The sequence below is a fragment of the Lipophrys pholis genome (genome assembly GCF_963383615.2).
Source record: "Lipophrys pholis genome assembly, chromosome: 7".
Classification (NCBI taxonomy): Eukaryota; Metazoa; Chordata; class Actinopteri; order Blenniiformes; family Blenniidae; genus Lipophrys; species Lipophrys pholis.
Genome location: NC_137638.1, coordinates 23,741,745 through 23,764,893, shown reverse-complemented (window position 1 = coordinate 23,764,893; position 23,149 = coordinate 23,741,745). Strand labels below are relative to the sequence as shown.

Genomic DNA, 23,149 nt, shown 5'->3' with positions numbered 1-23,149 from the left:
GCAGCGGAGCGCACAGACGCACCGTGCGTAAACGTTACGTAGCGTCGATTCAGTGCGTAAAGATCAGGAACACATTGTCCAGCGAGCAACTCGAGAACAGCCACGCTCCTTACTGAAAACATATGTTGATAAAGTGCCAGCTGGGGTTTTTTAAGTTAAAAAGAACAAGAAATCTTATGGAAAAGCACTGAGAAGACATCTTGAAGGAGCGTGTGTGGCATTTAATATCCGTTTTATGGACTCGTAGTTTTTTTTTTTTCAAAAATTTGTATTATATTACTGTATATGTTAGACTTTTAACTTTTACACCGCCTCATTTGCTGCGTGTGCATGTTTCAGGTTTTCATTGAAATGACGAGCTGCCCTTTCATTTAGTAAGAAAATGCCATTCATTCATCTATTGATGTCCTTTATTTCTATGACCTTTTATTTTGCATGTGTATAAGACTCCTCGTGTAAACATGCACGTGTTGCCACAATTCTGCCGTATGTGAAACTCGGGGTTGGGCAGCCCAGATGGTATTCACCCGCTTTAGTTGTTTCATTTGGAAATATTTCTCAATTCTAAGGAACAACTAAATATAAGCTCCCTCATGCTTTATACAAATAAATTGGTAATTATATATGGCAGTTTCTCAATTCTGAGGAACCTCCAACGGTAGTTCCAACATGCCTTATTCAAATAAATGTGTAATTATCTGGCTTGTTCAAAGCTTGATGATCCACCATTAATTTCAATCAGGCATGTTGCAGCAGTGGGTTTTCCAGAATGAGCAAAGACCACCTTGGAATTACTCAAAAAGGTCCATGGTGGAACGTCCACTTTTTTGTGCAGTGAGCTCATGAGTTACGCTGAGGTGTGGCATTTTGTCATGACATCACAAGTAGGGTTTGACTCTACCTGCAGGCCACATGCTACAAGATTTATAGCCAAAAGAATGACACAATTCACTGATGACGACATTCCTCTAATACAGTCAGACTTCATCATCTCCCTTCATGACTTTTATAAAATAACATGAGACAAATGCCTGACTTTTCTCAATGTCTTTTTGTCTTGTGAGTCCTTGTTCCCCCACAGTGACTAATGCAAATGCCTCTCAATTTTTTCACAGAGCTACTGTGTTTGACAATTCAACACACCTGGAGGTCAGCCACAGTTTAAACGGTCATAAAAGATTCGAGGACATTGGAAAAGAGAAGGAAGCAGTTAAGCTGTGGTTTCATCAAAGTAGCATCATGGGTGGATTTATTTTTCAGTGAGGAGTGTTAAACAGATGCTCACAATGTCATCCAAATGTCACAAAGATGAAGGGTAACCTACTTTGATATTGCAACAAAGAGACAAAAGTTCATCACCTTTAACCAGTAGCAATAAAAAGCACAATTGAAAATGATTTTGATTTTATTTCATGACTTATGACAAATACTGCATCATTTATATTATGCAGAGTGTTGGGTGTTATCTTCATTACCACAAACCTGCATATCAATATAATATCCTGATGCTCCAACCTTCCTGGAGATCACATCCATATTATTCCCCCGACCCCAACAATTCAGTAAACTGAAGGCTCTCCGGGATAAACAAAGCAAACAAGACTGACCGACTGAAGGGCATGTGAATGTGAACCAGCGTCCCATTACAATCTGTACTTCACACAAAGGGAACCCGAGGACTGTTGGGGGACATTTCTATACAAACAGGCCATGAGGAGTTTGAGCCAGTCCCTGGTGAAACTCCATCGCTGCTGGTTTAATATTTAAAGACTGTTGAGAGTTTGGTTCCCCTTAGAGATCAGGATCAACTCATCCCTGTTGCCCTGGTCTGCATAGCAGCACACACTGCCCCGGATCACCCTGAAGGGATCAGATCCACTCTGGGAATCAGGTACACTTTCATTTTTAAATCAACTTTATTTCATTTCAATGCCTGTCATTTTATGTATACTCTCCAAAACAACTATGTTTTCTGATTTATCAATAGATATAATTTATTCCAGTGGCACAGTGTGTCATTGTGCAAGTGACATTTCGGTAAAATGATTGACATTCTGCGAGTGAGAGGGGGGATTTGTTCTGCGCCAGCACCAAGCAATGAGGAGAAAAAGGGTTTAAAGTTGGGATTTTCAGATTTTCCTCTTGAGAAGCTTGCAGCTTATAGTAGTTTGGACAGGCTGACAGAAGGATTACGCTCCCTGGGTGAATCTGCTGTGTAAGCTCTTTGACATCTGCAAACAGTTTGAAGGGGCTGAAGAAGGGTTCATAGGTTAGATTAAAACATTTGGAAATATACATGTCAGAAACTTTCAATTCCATTGTTGTTAATCCCATTTTCTCTGCATATTTAGGGGAGATCGGCTACGTATGTCGATTTACTGAGGCCAAGCACAGAATCAGTAGTGACAGCAAACAGACACAATGTATGTGAATCCTTCTGGAGCGGACAGTGGGTCTTATTCACTGACCTTCCTAGGGAAGAAAGTAGGGAGGCATCACACGGTGGCTCCTGCAGGCAAGCAACGTGAGTAAAAAAACAACAAGCACACACAGATAACACTGATTGATATTTGTCTACCTGGAGAGAGAGACATCTTTGTTTGTTGTGTGTGTTCTTTTCTCTTGCGATATCACATTATCGGTTCCAGAGGAGGCTGATTTCTGTACAAGCAGGCAGATGAAGTGAGACGGAGTTTAAATAATTCAGCTGCTTGGCTGCCTCCAGTGTGAAGCAATGCATCAGAACAAACATTACACATTGTTCTCTGCTAGGCTCGGTTGGAGATTTGGATTTGAATGCCAGTGAAGTCCATCCGAACCAGACGAATACATGCAAACAACGAACCAGTTGATGTTATTCCTAAATCACAGCAGAATTAGCTGGTATCGTTAACTAATTCACAAAGCTTTTCATGTGTGCTGATATGAAGGTGCAGATGTTTGTGGGTTTATGAACGATAAGAATGTCTCTATTGTAGAAATCCTGAATATTCATCTCTTTATAGATAACAATCCGTAGAGGGTCAAAACCAGCCCCCGGGACGGTTTGATCCAGGCCGCAGGATGACTTGAAAAATTACATTATCAATTTCAAAAAGTATCTTAAGAAAGAAGATATAGACCTTATTGTCTTCTTTTATATAGCCATTTAATGTTTTTCTGAACAGTATATTCTTATTCCATTTTTTTTTTTTTTAATTTTCAGTTGCCTGGGAGACAACTATCCCTTCCAGTTGCCCTCATGACTCTTCAGTGTCGCCACGTGCCGCTCAGGCCCCAGTGGCATCACAGATGCTGGAGGATTTACCCGGCAGCATACCGGAGCTCAACGACGAGAGGCCTCAGCCAATAATTCACAACTCACAGTTTGAGCCGTACAAGGACAACGCAGCAGGTCAGACAACCCAACATCTAGTTTTGCCACTTTCCTTCTGCCTGTTTTCAGGTTCAGGCAGTGGATGGCCTGCTTGTTGGTTTATCTCATCTGCTTTCTCCGTCATTCCTGACATTATTTCTGTTTCTCTGCTGAAAGGTGTTTCTAGGAGGAAAGTCACAGCATGACGACACGCCCACATTCCTGTACAGCCAGACAAAGAGGGAAGGGGAGGGGGGATAAGAGTGCAAGAGACACAGACTCCTGAAATATTTAGATGGCGCTTTTTAATTTCTGAGATAAGAGTGGATACAAGCTGCACTACCTTAAAAAAAAATAAGCACAAACTTAGAAAAGTACTACACTTTATGCAACTGTTTGAGTGTAATATTGAGCATGGAAATAAACATTAAACTGATTGCCAGTCACTCACCACAATGATGTAAAATATGTTTTAAATCTTCTAAATAAACTTTTAAATGGTTTAAACAACATCAATGTGTTTTGTTTATTTCTGAAACTGCATCCATGAACAAAAACCAAACAACAGTTAAAGTCTTCATTGGTTGGAGGATTTCATTGTGACTTTTCTTTGTTTGTTGAATAATTTCTTAGATCGGTTTAAATTCATACAATGAATCCACATGTGCACTCAGGAGCTAATGACTGAGTCAGGCTTCTATCTGTAAACTTTTGTAATTATGTAACTGATTTTCTTTTTTTAATGACTGACAGACTGCTTTACATTTATTCAAAGTGAGCTTTCTGTTTAAAAACAATCATATAATTAATCTAAAATGAGTGTCTGGGCCATACTCTTATAGATATATATTTTAGTAATAATGATTTAAATTACAGGTTCTGTTTTATTAATGAGGGTTATGAAATTTTTAAAATGCAGTATCATCTATCTAATTAATCCCTCTGTAATATGCAGCTCCAGTACAATCTGTGGCTCCTTCCTTCCCTCACCTGTTGCCCTGTTTTTTGTTTCCTTTTTCTTTATAAACTGGTTACAACTGTTGACCATCATTTCTTCGCTGTTCAAGCTGTCGTTCATCACAAACCTCCGTGGACAAAGAGATGGGCGGCGTTCAGATGCTGGATCGGTGTCGATAGAGGAAAAGACAAGGGACAAGAGGTCAACCAAGGTGTGGTAAAAACATGAAGAACAATGGGAGAGAGAGGAGGAATGGCAGTGTGTGTGGGAATCATGTATTGAGGAAGGGTGCTACTAGGAACTTATGTCAAGCAAATCACCTCCTGAAAAAGATGCAGGTACTTTTCCCCTTTGCGGTGATGGTGAGATGACTGACGATGGGATTCTTAGGTGGTGTGAGTAAAACACTGCAAGCATATAAAAACTCAGGTGGCGAAGATGGAAAGGAGTGGTTTTTACCTCTAACTATGGGTTCCACTGAATGCTCTCTCTGGGGTAAGTGGTAATTTGTGGCTTATTCTGCAGGCTCGTCATGTTCTCAGGTGCCAGATAGCAAACAGAGAAGTGAAGCAACAGAAGCTGAGAAATCGTCAGATGTCCAGATCTACATCCCCTATGAGTCGGCTGAACTCTGCATCGCTCAGGTAAAAGGAGGAGCACAGGTGGTGCAGCACAGAACAAATACTAAATCTCCTGCAAATCATATTAACATTGATAATGACTCACCGAAAGAAAAGCCACATAAAGAGGAAAACTTGATACATAAACCTTGTTCAAAACTAGGAATTTCTCTCTGTGAGAAGACAGGACTAACCAATGAACAACCATGCAATACTTTAGCTCCAGATTACTCACAGTTTCTATAATCTAATAAGATCAGAGCTGATAAAATAATGTTTTTTAAATCTTTATAGGCGGTTCATTTAATCAGACATGTGACTCAGTTATTCCGAGTGAGATCTTGAAGACACACAATGAAGTCCCTGTCGCACACTGAACTGTGCTCAACCTCATGCTCACATGGCTGCTCTGATGCTTTTACTGGGCCCCTCAAAGTCATTTGATCGTTTCAGTGATAAAACTAATACTGTTTATGTGAACGTGTACATGTGTGCTGTTCACTTAACAACAGATAACCGAAGACATGGAAGCAATGAGGAAAAGACACCTGAGTATAGTGCAGCAGATGGAGGACAACTTTAAGGTCACGGTGCAGATGAACCAGGTGAGGACGTCTTCCAGCGTATCGGCATGTGTGTCAGCGAAGGCATGAAACCATTTAATCTAATGCAAACCTTGTTGTCAGGAATGCACTGTGCAGAAAATCAGATCTCATTACCAAAACAAATTAAACACTCTGCGGAAAATCCTGGACATCTACCAGGACACGGTGGAGAAAAAGAAGTCTGACTGGGAGAAGACAGCCATGGTCAGATTCATTCGTTGATGAGCGAACAGCTGATACATCCTGTGCGTCGACCCGGCATTACATACCCACATGACATGAAGTTAATTTGTTTTCTCTCCTCACCTGGCTTTACTGAAGGAGCTTACATCACGAAATGAGCAACTGCTGGAAGAGCAGAGAGCTGAGAAGAGGAGAAGTATAGAGGAGGCCATGCAGTGGCACAGAGAAAAGGTTATATTGAAATCGGCAGCATTTCTGATCATTGAGCACAATCAGCACATTAATTGTGTTCTTGTTTTTTGTTAGAGCAAAATGCTTGAAGTGTTTTCCAGCAGACTGGATGCTGTGCACAGCCACCAGAGCTCCAGTGAGTTTATTATTTTTCATTCTGAAGGTTGAGGAAACACTTGCACACGATACTTTTTCGATGCTTTGTTTACACTGAACAGCTTTGCAAGAACTTCAGATGGCAAGGCAAGAAATAGGAAACGTCCAAGAGATGTTGATGGTATCAGCCCAGGACCAGCAAGAAGCCACAGAGGAAGGTGAAAATCATGGACCCTCACCGCCTCAGCAAGCTGTGGTAGGTTGGAATTATTTTCCATGACAGTTGCTCATCGCTGATCCAACAACAAGCAAAGCAACTCAATGATTATAGGGATCGTATGCAGAAGGAGTATATGACTGCATCGCAGTGATCAAAATAAATGATTCTCAAAGTGTTTATAGTGAGCACAACCTGTCAAAATGATATGACATCTTCAAATGACATATTCAACATTCAAACAATCAAACATACATTAAGTTTACTCGATGAGCTCTGGACAACTCTGGAAAACAAGCAAACTCCACACAGAAAGGCCCAGCTCAGACTCAGAATGTAAAGATATACAGTATTATACCCATATATCTTTAAAATGAGGATTATCTATTGATATATTTGCCACAGCAGCACAATACAATTCAACAGTATTATATCAAGCATTTTCATTCATACAACTCATAAACAGCAAATCAGAACATCAACATCAAATAAAAATGTCATTATTTTTATTTTTGTAAAAAAAAAAAAAATTTGTACTTTTTGGAAAATAAGAGATATTTACAAAATGATTTTCTTTGAATAAAAGTTTGAACATGAGCGAGCTAGATAAAAATAAAAACAGATTTCTCCTTTAATGCATAAATATGTTGGGCTATTATTAAGTACAATGCTATCTAAATTGTTATACAATTGGTAGATTTTTTTTTTATATTCCAATTTTATTCATTTCATGCTTTTACTCTACCCTCGGGGGGTTTTCCCCAGCCCTGCAGTGAATCAAGTCAACCACTAGAGGGAGCTAAAGCCCGTCTAGAGGAGCTGAAGGAGAGCCTCTACCAGAGGGAAAGAGAGATCACTGAGCTGCTGGAGGCAGAGAGGAGTCCCATCCCTCCCATCGCTCAGCCACCATGCAGCGTCCTGCTCCCTGCCGTCATAGACAAGGTGCTGCTGGAATAACAAGCCTGTTACTTACTTTTTACATGTGAGTGAAACTAAATAAACCTTTTCTCTGTTGCATACTACACATTTACATTTATTTTTTTTCAGGCTCATGCAATTTGCTGTGCAGTGGCAGAGACAAGAGCTCTTTTGGAGCAGATGATTGAGGATACTCAAGTTTCTCTGGCTGAAGCCAGAAACAAGCTGGACCACCTGCAAATGTCCAAAGAAGAAAGCAGAGAGAAAGATGCTGATCAGGAGGGGTTAGAGGCCGCATTCAAAAATCTAAAGATATTCCAGTGACCTGGGTTGTAATCAGCAGTGCTTTATTTCTATCTGTTTCCAAAAGGAATTGTTGTGTGTATTTCACCGTACAGGTCTGATGAACTTGAGTCAAGGCTCTCTTTACTAGCAGAGACAGTGAGGGAGCATGAAGTCTGTCAGGTCGCTTTGGACTACATCAAAACTGGACAAAATCCATTAAGGAATGGTAAAAACACTGTGTGTCTAACGCTATCATCCTATGCTCGGGTTGCATAATATATTGTTATCGTGATATCAAAATGCACAATATATATATATGTGTGTATTGTAAATTACTGACAAAACTATCAAATATTATATCGTGATCACATATTCACCTGATGTCATGCGGCCAGACTACACACTTTGTCTATTATGTAGTCAGCTGACGTTGCAAAAGAATATAGACACTTTGACATGTAGGCAGGCAGAGATGGGAATTGAACCTGCAACTTTCCCACTGGAAGACGACCGCTCTACCAACCAAGCTGTGCCGCCACATAATTTAATTAAAATACTTTGAAATCATTTTTCTCTTCAATAATGTCAGCAAAAATATTTTCCTTCTCAGAGCATGTCATTTCTTCCGTCTTCATGCTTTTGCAAAGTCGTCCGTACAGTTTGGATTTTAGGCAAATGTATTTCCACAAGAAAACGAAAGCAACAATGTTTGATGCTCCTGGTGTACTGTCAGAGAAGGCCTCAGTATAACTGCGTTGCAGCAGCTGCATCTGTGTCTACCCACTGCATAATTCACATAAGAATGTCAATCCCTTCTCTGCTCAGACTGTGTAAACTCAGATTTTGAGGACGTCCTGGGACAAGAGGCCGTCCAAACCACAGACGGTGTGAAGACTGTCGGTCAGCAGCTGCTCTTACTGCAGGACCAGGTGACATTTTTGTCCTACATTTGGCTTTTGTGCAGTGACGCGAATACAGAAACAAGAATGAGAGGGAGGAAGCCCAGATGTGTACGGGATCATTGGACAGATGCTGTAAGATGTTGCTTGTTGAGTTCTGAGGCTTTTCTGGTGGCAATGAATGACTGAATTAATCTATGGGAGCCCCAAACGAGGCTCACCTTGACTGCATGCTTACATCTGCAGCACTGCACTATCACAGATGTTTTGATGGGGGTTTTTTTCTCAAGCTAAAACAAGAAAAAGAAGATAAAAAGAAAATCATTGAGAACTACACTTCTGAAAGGACAATGCGGAAAAAGTATTACAATATGATTGAAGACATGAAAGGTATGAAAATACTTCAGTATCAATTGTATAGGTTCATTTTATGAACTAATCTAAAAAAAATACTTTAATATTTTCTTGTGTTTGTCTTTTTATGTAGGTAAAATCAGGGTATTTTGTCGGATTCGGCCTGTGAACCGAGCCGAAGCTGCACAGGGAGGCGCATCTGTTGTGGACAAAGTGGACGATTGCTCCATTACAGTGGAAACCCCTCGAGGGCCAAGAGAGTTTCTGTTTGACAAGGTGTTCGGAGCCGACGCCTCCCAGGAAGACTTGTTTCATGACACAAACAGGTCAGCGTCCAACACTGAAATGTGAAATCATCAATAACTGGTGAAAGGGACTCGCCTAGAGACTAGTCCATAATACAATAGAGTTTATTGGAACAGAACCGCGGGGCTCAGTCAGACCAGGCTGGGACGGGACATGAGATTGATTAAAAGGATGTGACAAATTGCTTTAACCAACCTGGCAACTGTGCAACAAGTACAAGATGTGAACAAGACAAGGAGTGGAGAGGAATGAGACAAAATGCAGGTGTGCACAGTCAGAGAGGGCAGCTGGGAATCAGCACAGAAAACAGAAGGGGAGGAGTTCTGTGTGAGGAAACTAAACACACTCCAGCTATGAAGAGAAAAAGAAACAGAACATGAACTTGAGAGACAAGATTAGCTCATACCCGTACATGAGCGTGACCTGACTATGAAGCTAAAGTGCACAAAAATAATATGACATAATATATAACATACATAACAGACTCAAATATGTAAGACAGACAACAAGCACATAGTCAAATATCACATTTAGGCAGAAACTACCGAACCAATGACTGGATTGCTTTACTGTTTCTGACACTAATCAACAAAAACAGTGTAAAGTATTTTCACAGATATTTTATAATGCAAAAAAGTCTGTCAAAAGGTAATATTTGAAGTTGTTTCTAATGATTTAAGGCCAAGAATTGTTTCTGCCTGAATCGATGCCACTGACAGCAGCTCATGTAAAATCATCTCATCAGCGTAGTAGGATTTTATTTCTTTTCTTTCCCTGCAGACTGATCCAGTCAGCTATCGATGGTTACAATGTCTGTATCTTTGCATACGGCCAAACGGGCTCAGGGAAGACCTTCACCATGGTGGGAGACAAGGAACAGAAGAACCCCGGACTAATGCCGAGATCTTTCAATGCTATATTTGACATGATGAGGGCGAACAGCTGTAAATTTGACTTCAAGGTCGCAGTCAATAAGCAAACCTTATGTTGGAAAGGAAACATTTCTCCTTTAAATATACATCTGTGCCTGTTCGCTCTTCATCGTCTGGTTCTTCATCATACTTCCCCTTTAGGTTTCTGCCTACATGCTGGAGCTGTACAACGACCGGCTGCAGGACCTCTTTGTGAGCCAGGCGAGTGAAGCCCACGCACAGACTCCAACACATGGCCCAGCCAGGCGGGTGGAGATCAAGAGGAACAGAAAGGGCGTTGTGTTCGCCCAAGGGGCAGAGACAAAGGAGGCTTCCAGTGCTCAGGAGCTCTTCGCTCTGTTCCAGCAGGCCTGCGCCAACCGACACATCTCTGCCACCAGTGGGTCTTCTATGCCATGCAATGTCACTCAGTTCAAACGGAGCCTTGCTAAATGGTTTGGATTAATCGTGTTAGTGACAGTGATGTGACATTATTGTGTGAATTCTGTGAATCAGCGTACAGTATGAATAGGAGCAACATGGCTTTACTTGACTGTAAGAGGCAAATACATCTTTAAAGTTATCCATCTTTTAGACTGCATTGTTGAGGCATAAAGAAATCATTTTATTTTTGTATTTTAGTTGTGTTTGATTAACCACACTTGCTGTTGCCATGTTTCTATTTTTTTGTGTACAGAGATGAATGTGGAGAGTTCCCGCTCCCATCTCATCGTTGGCATCATGGTGGAGAGCAGGAACCTGACTAATGGGAGTGTGAGCACTGGGAAGCTGAGCCTTGTGGATCTGGCGGGCAGTGAGAGAGCAGCCAAGACTGGAGCCAAGGACCACCAGCTAAAGGTTTATTCATGGGTCATTCTGTGGGAACGCAGCACAGATCTCCTGACTTAGCGTCTTGGATTTGTTTCATGTTCTGAACTAATGTTGTTAACTCTGCCTACAATGCTAAGCATATGTTATGCTTGTATGAAATGAAGTATTGGAGATATGGAGTCTTGAAAAAGAGGCTTTGATTTGCAGTAATGAGCTCCTGTGTGACAAAGTTAAAGTTAGAGGCTTGATCCTTTAAGAGATAGCCTCACTTCTTAAATCGTAGGCACATGAATGTAAGTTTGACAAGTTAGGCTTATTATAATAAAGGTTATTATTATTATATAAAAGTCGTACTTTTCAGCAGCACTGATGGCTGTAATTCTGCTTTTTTCTTTAAACTCATAAAGATAAAATCTTAGAATTCAGCTTACTAAGATGGCTGTTATTTCTACCCTCATATGTTACAAAGGAATTGTAAGATTGATTTAAACTTCTCAGATCTCTTAAATTCTTTTATCTTCCCCTAAACAGGAGGCAAACTCTATCAACAAATCTCTCTCCGCTTTGGGAGATGTGATCTCAGCTTTGTCTGCTGAACTCCCCCATGTGCCTTATAGGAACAGCAAACTAACACAGGTAATTTTTTTATGGGTGAAAATTTTAATTCAGAGAAATGTCTTTTCAAGTTGCTCCAAAAAACTTAAGTCCTGGTGATTTTATGTCTCAGTCATGTATGTCAGGTAAACTGTTTCCTATTTCTCTCAGGTGATGCAGGACTCTTTGGGAGGGAATGCCAAAACCCTCATGATTGTGAACATCTCACCGTCAGAGTGCAATCTTGATGAGACCCTCACATCTCTTATGTAAGAATCCCAGAAACTAGAGACCGAGGCTTTTATTTTAATTCAGAGGTATTACACTTTCCTGAAATATCCCTGAACTTCTTAAACCTTCCAGTTATGCAACTCGAGTGAAATCCGTAACCAACAGCGCTCAGAGAAATGTGGAAAGCAAAGAGATTGCCCAGCTCAAAGAGGTGCGATCAGTGCGGTCGGTCATGCCAAATCGTTAATACGCAGGCATTTGTCCACAGGAAACAGTTACAATACCTTCTATTTGTCTTTGTTTTTTTCTTAAAGGTGATTATGAAGCTAAGATGTGGACAGACAGTGGAGGAGGAAGATGTTTGAACCACATTATATTTGGACCAGTTCTGATCTCTTGTATTCATTGTCAAGCTGTACGTGCATGTATGAGGTCATTGAAATGTTGTGACACATGAGAGGACGGGTGACATCACAATGGGGCCACTGACAGCTGCCTTTAGTGGGTTGCGTGCAGTGTCTTAATGGGCACTGCCTGCTTGGATCTATAGAATGAGGGCCCCACGATATGAGGCCCCACATGTAATTGAAGAGGAAAATAGCAAGTCAGTCGGTCATTCGGTTTGCACTTCTATTGTTTGCAGTAAAAAGCAACAAATCTATGGCCCATTAGCGCCTGAGAAATTAAGTGTTCCTGGCTCATGATCGGCTGCTGTACTCTGGACACCCACAAGCACGCAACGTTATACATTATGTCTTCTTGTTCAAGTTTTTGGCCAGAAATGTGTTTCATGAAATCATATATTTCTGACTAAAAGTAAAGATACTTTGAGCTTTGACTTTTCTTAAGTTTGCCAGGTGAAACTGATGAATTTGAAGACATGAATCCACCTTATTAAATCTATTGTCTTTGTTCTTTTACAGTTAAATGTCCATGTTTCATAACTTCATGTTATGCATGTGTCAAAGGGAGGCATACAGACTGATTATGATTACGGTTGGCATTTTACCGCTGATGGGGTATAACAGTTTCTAAAAGTAGACCGCCTTATGTCAGCGGTTGGCCCAGTCTAAATTGTCCCGCGTGTGTGAGCCCCACAAGTGGTCCTTTCACATGCTACAGCCACGACCCTCAGTGTTGCGTGCTACCTTTTGTTGGCTGCTTCACATCAGAGGCCCCTCAGCACATGTTGACCGTGATTTGTTATTCTTAATGATGGCCATGGTTTAAAGTCATACTGTGAGATCTGCGGACGGGAACAAAGCCTGGGACAAGAACACAGTGAGCTCCGGAGAGGACATGGAGAGGGAGCAGTGTTGATGAGGCGCCTGAGGTCTCATCCTCCGGGTGTATTTTGGTAATTAACCACTGCAAACCAATTTGCTGCTGTAAACGGGTTGTATACATGACTTCACACTGGCACGCCGGGAGTGATGCCTTTACTACAGTAGACGGCCGCAAGCCCATAGGTCAGTATATTATTTCTGTTAGGATTATGACGTCAGCTTGGGAGTTTGGTGTTTCCACAATGGAAAAAGCCAAATGAAAAAGTTAGCTCGGTATTAAAAAATTGCCGGACTTGAATAACGACCATCAGATTTAATTATTTTTGGCATCATTAAATCGACCCACTATCATAATAAAATAATATCGGCGATACAAACTGAAGCACTATATGCAACAATAAATAAACAAAAGACAGGCAAGTCCCCGGGCACAGACGGGTTCACTTCGGATTGATATAAAACTATGTGAAAACAGCTGACATTTTATAAAGTCTTTACCTGGGCTCTGGGGGGAAAAAGAAATTCTGATTTTGTAGAGGAATGCCACTATTTCTGTAATACCAAAAGAAGGACAGGATGGTGATTACCCCTCAATATGTGTGCTAAATATAGACCATAAATTGTTTACATCTGTATTATCAAGAAGAATTCAGAATATTCTACAAGATCTTATTCACTTAGACCAGACTGCTTTCATCAAACAAACAAAAACATTCATAATATCTTGTTTCTTTCTTGTTCCCCCCCTATAATAATTCACAGAGAACTTAAATGAAAACTGAAAAATACCAAACCTAAATACATGATGTCTGCACCCTGAAGTACTAAAGTTGGCAAACAAATTAATAATTTCAGTACAATGTAAGAGATTTGACTCCCCTTCCAATAATGCTAAGATATCCATATCGATCATGCCAATCAAAGATTTACTGATTTTAAAACCCCTCTCACCTTGCAAACTAAGGCAACGTGACAACACACAAGTAGGATGTCATTAGAGCTCAGCAACAGGGTGCACTTTGGTTAAAGATCCACGACAAACATATAAGAAGTTTGCACTGTTTATTATTTAATATCATATATTCACATTACAAAGTTTGAACAAACACATTGGTAGGTACTACTTTATATTAGAAAACACATAAACTAAAACTACTTGTTTTTAGATATAACAAGTGCATAATATAGGATAAACTTTCAATTGTTTGCACCCAGAATGTTGACATAAAAAGCACTTTAATTGAAAATGTTAATAACAATTCTAATTTTATAAGGAGTTAATCCCTCAAAGAGGCCATCAACATGTTCGTCCTCATACATAGTATATGAGTAAAGTTGAATACATGATACTGTTAAGACAGCACAAAACAAATTCCAGAAACATCAATGATCACTTCAAAGCATTCATGTAAGCTAAAGATAAGATTACACCACCTAACTCAACCAAACAAATATATTCTGTTGGCATGTAAATTTATATTACTGTAAAATAGACACACACACACACACACACACACACACACACACACACACACACACACACACACACACACACACACACACACACACACACAGGCAATTCTTCACACAGGGGAATAGTGGCAAGTACATTTTAATTGGTTATTCATGGATTTCTGAGTATGTGTACAAATCATTTGATTACCAGATAGAAATCTTTTATCAAGGCACTGCAAATTTATTTCTAGAGCAACATTTAGAGACAAGGCGATTCATTGTGGAACAATTTGAAAGATTTTCACTCACTTGAAGAAAAAAATTTATGAATTATGTTCCTTTGAAGACTTTACGGAGGTCAGTGTCTCAACCTTGATTGAATAGTTTTGTCTCAGTGTATCTACTACACTGCATGGCTTCAAGTTATAAACTAGTAATTATGTATGTGAAATAAACTGCTATTGTGAATCATTTTCTTTCTGTAAATTGAAGTGTATTTTCTATATAACATGTGTCTTATATGTTATATTCAGGTTGCCTTCTTGTGTGTGATCATAAAATATGCAGTGCTTCAAATTCAGGCTAAAAGTTAATGTTCCACCCCGTTATGATGAGGGGCCTCTGAGCAAAGGTCGATGTTTTGTGCTTAGCCTGATGTTCTGATTTTATCGGTTGTTATGCACCGAGTATGTAACTCACATGTTCAGCCGTTTCTTAAACGGTATATAAGCCAGCCAGGACTTTCACACTGGGAGAGGTATGTTCGAAACCAGCTTCTCCCAGACATTTACCACCAGTCTGTGGTTTTTCTGATGCTATTCAATATTAAACATCTTTATACAAGCAAAGAAGAGGAAGCATTGTAGAATAAACAGGAAAACAGCTTTAAACATGCAGATGAATCTCACTACAGTGAAGGGCAAACAACGGTATCAGTTTTGAGAACAATTTTTTTTAAGTGGAGGTAACTTCAAATGCTGCATTGTTTCAGCCTATGAAACCTCTGTTGGGATTTCTGTGTGTTCGTGTGGATTTACTGGAAGGTTTCCAGTTTGAGGCTGGGATAACCTCCTTGGCTTGAATGCAACACGAGTACAGCTCAACTCAACTCAACTCAACTCAACTCAACTCAACTCATTACAGAGTAGATTTTGCCAAAGAAGATACAAATTTTTGCAAAGACAAAAGTGTCATAAATACAAAAGAAAGTTCTTAAGGAGTTATTTTTCCCAAACTCCTTTTTAGCCCAAACATGCTTTTTTAACATTTCGATCGTGAAACTAGAACCGCCTGATTTGACACTTTACTTCGGTTTGAGACGACTTGGACTGTTTCTAATGTGAGTGTAGGAGGTCACAGAGCTGATAAGCAAAGAGGAGGATGTTCAGAAAGATGAGCCTCTATATCTTAATATATAATTTGCGTCACTCCTCAGAGAGCGTGAAAAGGACTACGAGCAGATGAGTGAGTTTGACGAGTCAGCTTGAAAGCCTCGGAGCAATGTCAAGAGCAGGAGGAGTCAGCATAGAGGGATAAGGCCAGGGCGAAGAGATGATGGGGCTAGGAAGACAAAAATAATATAACTGATCAGGATCAGGAGTAAACGTCGATGCGAGAAGTGGAAAACGAGAGCCGAGGAGAATGGGAATGAACCCTACATGAACGCAGATTGAGGCCTGAAGCATTGATCGCCAATCTGAAACACCCTCCTCCTCCCTCCCTCAGTGTTTAACTGTAACTAATAGCTTCAGATAAAGGCTTTTAATGAGGGACTGTTTTAAAGCTTCTGTCACTTTTAATGTGGAGGGACTGATAGGCAAGGGGGGCGTTCCTTTTAGCATTCATGCACAGAGGCCCTTTGTATGACCCTGGCTTTGCCAACACTATGAACTTCAGGATAGGTGAGATTAGAATGGTTAGGCAAAGATGGTGACAAAGGAATCTTACAACATCAAGCAACATTTGGGTTTGCAGGGCTTCTAAAACCTTGAGGAGACAGTAATCCTGTACGGACGCGGTTTCATAGTCAGACCAAAGTCAGCACTGAGGTCCAACTCCTGTCCTGGAACGTTCCCAATTCGCAGCCCGTGAAGCAGCGTAGTGAGGAAGACAAACATCTCCAAACGAGCAAATTCATCACCAAGGCAGCGTCTCTTCCCCAGGCCAAAGATGAGAACCTTATCAATCAGTTCCTTGTTGAGGAGTCCGGACTGACCCAGGAAACGGTCAGGACGAAATGCGTCCGAGTCACCCCAAATATCACTGAGGAGTGGAAAGACACGAAGATCAAACCAAGACACCGAGAAAACAGAGGAATGTTCTGATATGTGGTGGACGCTCACCTGTCATGATTGACTTGGTATTGGTTAATAAAGATGCATGTGTCTTTAGGAATGAAATACCCATTCAGGTTGATGTCCCTTGTGGTGCTGAGGAGGAGAACACCACAGGAAGGTTTTACCTACTTATACGCACTATAAACACAAGTTAACTGAAGTGAAAGTTTGTGAGCTCACCAGTGAGGTATGGTAAAAGGGACATAAGAAGCATGACGAAACACCTCATATAGAAATGCCTCAGTATAAGGCATCTTGGGTTTATCGGAAAACCCGGGCCGTCTGGTCGAGCCAATGTGGTCATCTTTTAAAAAAAAGAAAGCAATACAAAGATGGTTTAGTGTGAACAAACAAACAAACAAACAAGCAAACAAACAAAATGGATCAATAATTTCATGTTGCTACACCACTTCCACAGCAATGAAAAGTTATATTTTTCTCGCAACTTGTGATATATTTCTCCAACAGTAAAACTTTGGGAATAACATGTAAAGTAAGAATGCAAAATAATGCCAGACAAGAAGAACATAACTGGGGAAGAGTTGTTGGGGTGGAGGGAATACAACCAGAAACCATGCTGATGGTATTGTTACAGTTATTGTTACAACATGAACAGACTAAAACTAAAGTGCAGAGACGCATTGCTTTTGTTTTCAGGTCCTTCCCAAATAATTACTATATCTTCATCATTAAGTTTGATCACAAATGTTGCATCACTGTGGTCGCCAGTAAAGTCGTGACCCTTTGCACACAGCCAGGGAAGGGTCTTGAACTATGTGTGTCCCATGCTTTGCGTGTCGCTGCCTTTGTGTCTCTCAGGAACTCTCTAACCTCTTTCTGATTCATCCCGTCTCCTCTTGGTATCTCTCTCTCTCTCTCTCTCTCTCTCTCTCTCTCTCTCTCTCTCTCTCTCTCTCTCTCTCTCTCTCGCTCGCTATGCCTCTCATCCCGTCTCACTCCATGAACAGACGGCACCAGTTCTGTCAGCCCCCTTCAAAAGTACCTCTGCCGTCAGCAAATTGGGCTGATCTTTTGTGAGTTTCCTCTGATGGCTGTCAGTATCTGTCTGTGTAGAAAAAGCACTCTGGTGGGTCACTCTTGGGTTTTAATCATGATATGCATCAAACTGTAACGTGATGACAAATGCATAGTTATTGGGGGATTTCTCGTGTGTATTTGTCAGGAAGAGCCTGTTTTTGGTGCAAATGTTAACTTCTAGGAGCTGAAATGAGCTGTGCATGTCTGTTATTTCATAAATCTTATTATGGGATGTATATGAAGCAGTGCCTTATCCAAAAGTTTGATAAGTAAGTCAAATTTTTGTACATCATGGACTGCCTTTTTTGACAAAAATACAAGTAGTCATTCTTCTTTAGCAATACATTTAACTCACTTGTGACACAGACTTACTTCATAACTCATATCATATACATAAAGATAGAAAGCTGAACAAAGCACTATTTGCCACCTTAAAACAAGATGTTTACCTATTTCCTGGTGGATTCTGTCCTGGATGTCGGGAAACTTGATGAGGTACAACAAACTCCACTGTAAACCAGCAATGATGGTGTCAAATCCTGCAGAAGATTAACAGAAAGACAGCCTCAAAACAAAATGATCGATCTGTATCTTCACAGGCATTGTAGTTGTTGTAAAACTGCCCATTGATCCAACCTGCTCCAAAGATGTCTAGGACCGTGTGGATGATCTGTGAGTTGGTGAGTGTGGATGTGTCTTCACTTTCTTCTCTGTCTTGACAAAGTGCGATCAGAGCGTCGGTGATGTCCCTGATACGGTTCTGCAATCAAACACACAATCATAAATGTAACACAGTGCTGATGTCCTTCTGAATTCAATGTCACCATCACTCCTCAAACATACCGATGTAATAATAACTTCCAGACTATGTATATATAACTATGAGGGGGAAAAGGAAAACAACAGACAGTATCCAGTTTTGGTACGACGCGTGTCATCCAGTGGAATGCTAATTCCTAATTAGAGTTCGTGCGAACTGTTTAGCCATTCTGCACAAGAACAAAAGTCCCTCCCAGGGAGCTTGTTTGTTATTTTTTGGCACCAGTTACGCTCACACCAATTTTTGTAGCACTGTAATGTTTGGGAAATTGTGGGAAGTGAAATAGTTGAATAAACACTGCAGAAAATAAGACAAATGGCATTCACAATGTTATTCTGGCCTGAAAATATTTAGTTAGTATATTTCAATCACTGTATTACTGATCGCTGAGGTTAAGTTGATAGTCTACAAAACCAGTGATTACTTGGGAACATAAAAAGACGTTTCCTATACTTAACAAATCATTTACATTTGTTTTTAAGAAGAAAATTTGAATTTTTATTAAATTTTCTGCACTGAAAAATTTATAATTGGGAATCATTTCTCAGCTTCACTTAGTAGTAGCTGAACACACATTTAAATGTACAATCAATACATTTAATTTCTTAGTGAATAAAACTGGAAAACAGTCTATCCTAGATTGGTTTGATTATATTATCAGTTTTAATGGTTTCCATTAAAACCAGGTTTTTTTTTTCCAGGTGTATCAGCAGGAGCCTTTACCTTATCAAAAGTATGAATGTGCTCGTCAATGCTGCGCTCCATGAATCCATTCATTCGGCGAATGTGTTGGACCATCTTCCTCAGTGAAGGACTTGGAAAATAGCGAAAAACAGGGAAGAAATCTGCCAGGTTGCCCGCTGCAAAGATCCTCAGGACCTCATTGTTGATGTGCACAATTGTGAGAAACTCTTTATCGTTGTAGTTGTATCTTTTACCAAAACAGAGTGCACAGACAACATTTGCTACTGAGGTTACCAGGGGCATGACCGGATCGACCCCTGTCAAATCGCAGTCCTTTTCCCCTTTGGCAGCTTGCGCCTGGATCACCTTCACCATCTCTGCAGCCTCAGTGCAAACATGCTCCTCCAGCAGGCAGCTGGCCCCAGATCCTCTGGGTTCAGCCTGGGAAAAAGACCTGAGGGCATTCTTACACAGTTTCTTATGGAGCAGCCATGCGGGGCCATACTTCTCACTGAAGGTCATACTGGTCCCATTGGCCACAGCTGAAAAGGTGAAAAGGTCAGGACGACCGGCGAAAGCGTCGCCCTGTCGGACCAGTGCCTGCCTGATGGTGGCGTATCCACTCAGAACGACAACAGTCAAAGAGCCCAAATGCATCTGCAATGAGGAGAAACATGGATGGAATATAAATACTTATTTCAATCCAAAACAAAATGACATACAAAAATAAAATGAAAATAAAAAATAGATTTTCAATACCTTAAAAACATCACCATACTGGAGGCTCAGGTGGGTCAAAGAAAGATGGATCTGGTTCCCCATCTGGAGCAGGTTTCCAACCAGAGGCCACGGTGTGGGACCAGGAGGAGAGGGGCATTTTATGTAATCCAGCTGGGCATCTTGGTGGAAGTGAAAGAAGGATTTGTGGTTTTTTCGGCCCCTGATGGCCATCAGGAGGACAGTGACGACACACAGAGCAGCAGTGACACTGGACAAAGAGGCCCAAGGGTTGTCCTTGGTGTGCAGAGCCCCGAACAAAATCAGCCTCATGTTGGGAATGCAAATACTAAGAAAGACAAAAAAAAATTTTATTAACACGGTTTTCAAATGAAAGGTAACAGTTTGATATTATACTTAAATAATTGATTTTCATTGTAAAAACTCACCAGGGTTAAAAGTAGAGAGCCCTATCTGGACAATGGCGAGCAGAGCGAAGACCAAAGCTCTCAGCAGTCAGAAATTTCAGCTCTGATCTTGGTGAACTTGTGGATGAGAGTAACTTACAGTCCGGGACGTCCTTTTCAGATGCAGTTGGGCCCCCTGCAGAGGGAACTGCTGCCCACTCACAATAGAGAGGCGCACATGGCGAGAAACTTGGCTCAGGGTTCATGATGACTCCGGCCAGGCCGGCCAGTGACCGCATCGACCCATTTGACCGCAGACCGGAACAGCACACAACATTAACCACTCCTCTCCAGTTTTTGTTAGGCGAAAAGAGAAAGCTGCACTTTTTTTTTATTTTCATGATTGATCAAACTTTTATTTCAAATGGCTCTTTGCAGGCAATTTTACTGTTAGAAGTAAAAAGATAAATAAAAACACATCCAAGTTTAACTTCAGCAAGAACTACAGTCTTATCCATCTTGCAGGTCGCCAGTCCATCACAAGGCAAACACACAGAGAGACAGACAACGACCCACATACTTATAGTCACATTTACGGGCCAACTTATTTCACCAATTAACATATAGAAAGTTGTGGGAAGGAAAATCTAAGTTTACACAGGGTAAACACACAATTGCCTCACAGAAATACATCAAACTTGGGTCTTATAGCTGTGAAGTGAAAGTGCTGAACACTGCAGGTCGTCGAGTCAAGTCAAGTCCTTTATTTATCACACACAACCATTTCACATAGTATAATGTGCAGTGAAATGCTTTAAGTACATGTTCCATACCGAAAGAAGAATAAATATTTAATTTTAAAACACACAATAATGAAAATAGCACATGAGGAGGCTCCTAAGATCATCATGGCTTGAATTTTATTTCACTGTCTTACAGGTGCTGTGACAATTTAACACTTCTAATTCCAATTGAATTGCGGCTACTTTGAATTTAAGAGTTGTGACTTTACAAAAAGCTTCAGCCTGTTTGCTGCAACCTTGTTTGCAGCTGTGGCTGCAGCTTTGCAAAACACAATCACTTGAAATAGCCACTAGAGGGCGCCTGTCCTTCTGTTTAGGCTGAGTGTGTTTCCTCCAGGTTTGGCAGTGATTTTGTTCTGAGACCTGTGGGGTTTGTCAATAACGCACATCTCCATAACCATTGCTGCCTGTCTGCTGTAACTGCATTCGTCTATAGAACAGATGAAGTTTGAAGTTTTGTTGGTCAGACATCTTCAAACGAAGGACTGATATTGGTTTATTATGTAAATCGTTCTCCCCAAAATAAGAGAAAGGCCAAATGTTACTGGTTTAATGCCAAACATTTCCAGCACACCCCTGTTTAATTGTTATGCCTCTAATTAATTTAATACGTTTTTTTTTCTCTTGTCTTTCATTCCTGTCAAGGCTTTCATCTCACTCCTCTTTCCACCTTTTCACTCAGGCCTTCATCCTCCATCTTTCTGTTTTTCATTCATGACAGCCTGACAGTCATCTCCCCGATCCTCTCACCATCTCTCCATCTTTCATTTCCCTCGTTCTTTCTGTCTTGTTCACTCACCATCGAACTGTCGATTCAGCTCAGCCTCAAACTGCGGGACACCCGGTGCTGTCAGGCCCAGCGACAGCTCCTTTGACCTGCTGCTCCACATCCACTCCAGACCGAGGCAGTCCGCTCTCGTCATTGGCTCCGGCTGAGACGCACTGCCTGTGTGGAGCCAGAGCACATAATGAAGAGTCTCCAACAAGAATGTGTTACTTACATTGAATTATTTTTGCAAGTTCAGGGCTTAAGGTCCAACATGAAATTGAAATTAAAACAAATAAAACTCTGAGCTGGGACATGAGCATCTACATGCTACATGTGTCTTGTTACAATAGAAAATTTGTATTTATTTTTTTTTAAGAAAAACACATTTAATCAACCATTTCCTCGTGATTACAATGTTTGAAATTATTATTTTGGTGCTCAATTTAGCCCAAACTTAATCCCTTTGCTGACAAATCTTCAAGTCAGCTGCCTGACAAATAAAAGCTGGATGCATTAGTATGGGAAGATAGCTTTCACAATGTTTTGCAACACTCCCTGAAAGCAGTGCCTCTGATCTTTTCATGATTTAACAGGGGTTAATTACAAAGGTTGTGTTGTCCCTGGGGATACCTCTCAAAAGGATGTGTATATTTCCAGACAGATTAAAATAGGCACACCAGACAAAGTTATGTGATCACATTGTTCCAGGGAGACAGTGAAGCAGCAGGAGGCCCCTTCTCACAGCAAACATCTTCCCAATTAGGTTTGCCGCCTCACAGAATTGCCTATTGGGCATTTGGGTTAAGCAGATGATGGAAGCAATGCGAGCAGCTCGTTCAAAACCTGACTGGATGCTGGTGCTTGACTGAGGCCATACACAAACACCATTCATGTTTGGTTGGATTTCATACACTCACAAAGCAGGCTTCATTCAGTATTTTGGTGTTTTTGAGTTCAGCTATTTCTACCATGAATGAAAAACAAAAACCTCAACAACCAAATACAGGATACAATTACAACAAATATGTATATTGATTGTTTACTGTATATAGATTACATACATGGATATAGATGTAAAGACTGTATATATTCACCATCTATAGGTTGACAGGTGCAGCATGGTGATGTGGTTGTTACCATTACAGCAAGTACACCCTCAGTTTATGTTGAGTTTTCTCCCACAACCCAAAACGCACTGGTGAATCTTGATTACCCAAAGATGTAAATGTAAGTCAGTGTA

The 23,149-nt window shown here is 40.7% G+C and overlaps 1 protein-coding gene across 1 annotated transcript; it reads right to left on the bottom strand.

Moving 5' to 3' along the window:
* Positions 1-16,314: 16,314 nt before the first annotated feature.
* cyp1d1 (cytochrome P450, family 1, subfamily D, polypeptide 1) lies at positions 16,315-20,263 on the bottom strand (the record flags this gene model as incomplete). Its single annotated transcript, XM_080467977.1, has 7 exons — positions 16,315-16,597; positions 16,678-16,764; positions 16,852-16,975; positions 18,159-18,248; positions 18,346-18,469; positions 19,253-19,870; positions 19,973-20,263. 7 exons carry the CDS (start codon positions 20,261-20,263, stop codon positions 16,315-16,317), a joined length of 1,617 nt encoding a protein of 538 aa, XP_080324103.1.
* Positions 20,264-23,149: the final 2,886 nt, after the last annotated feature.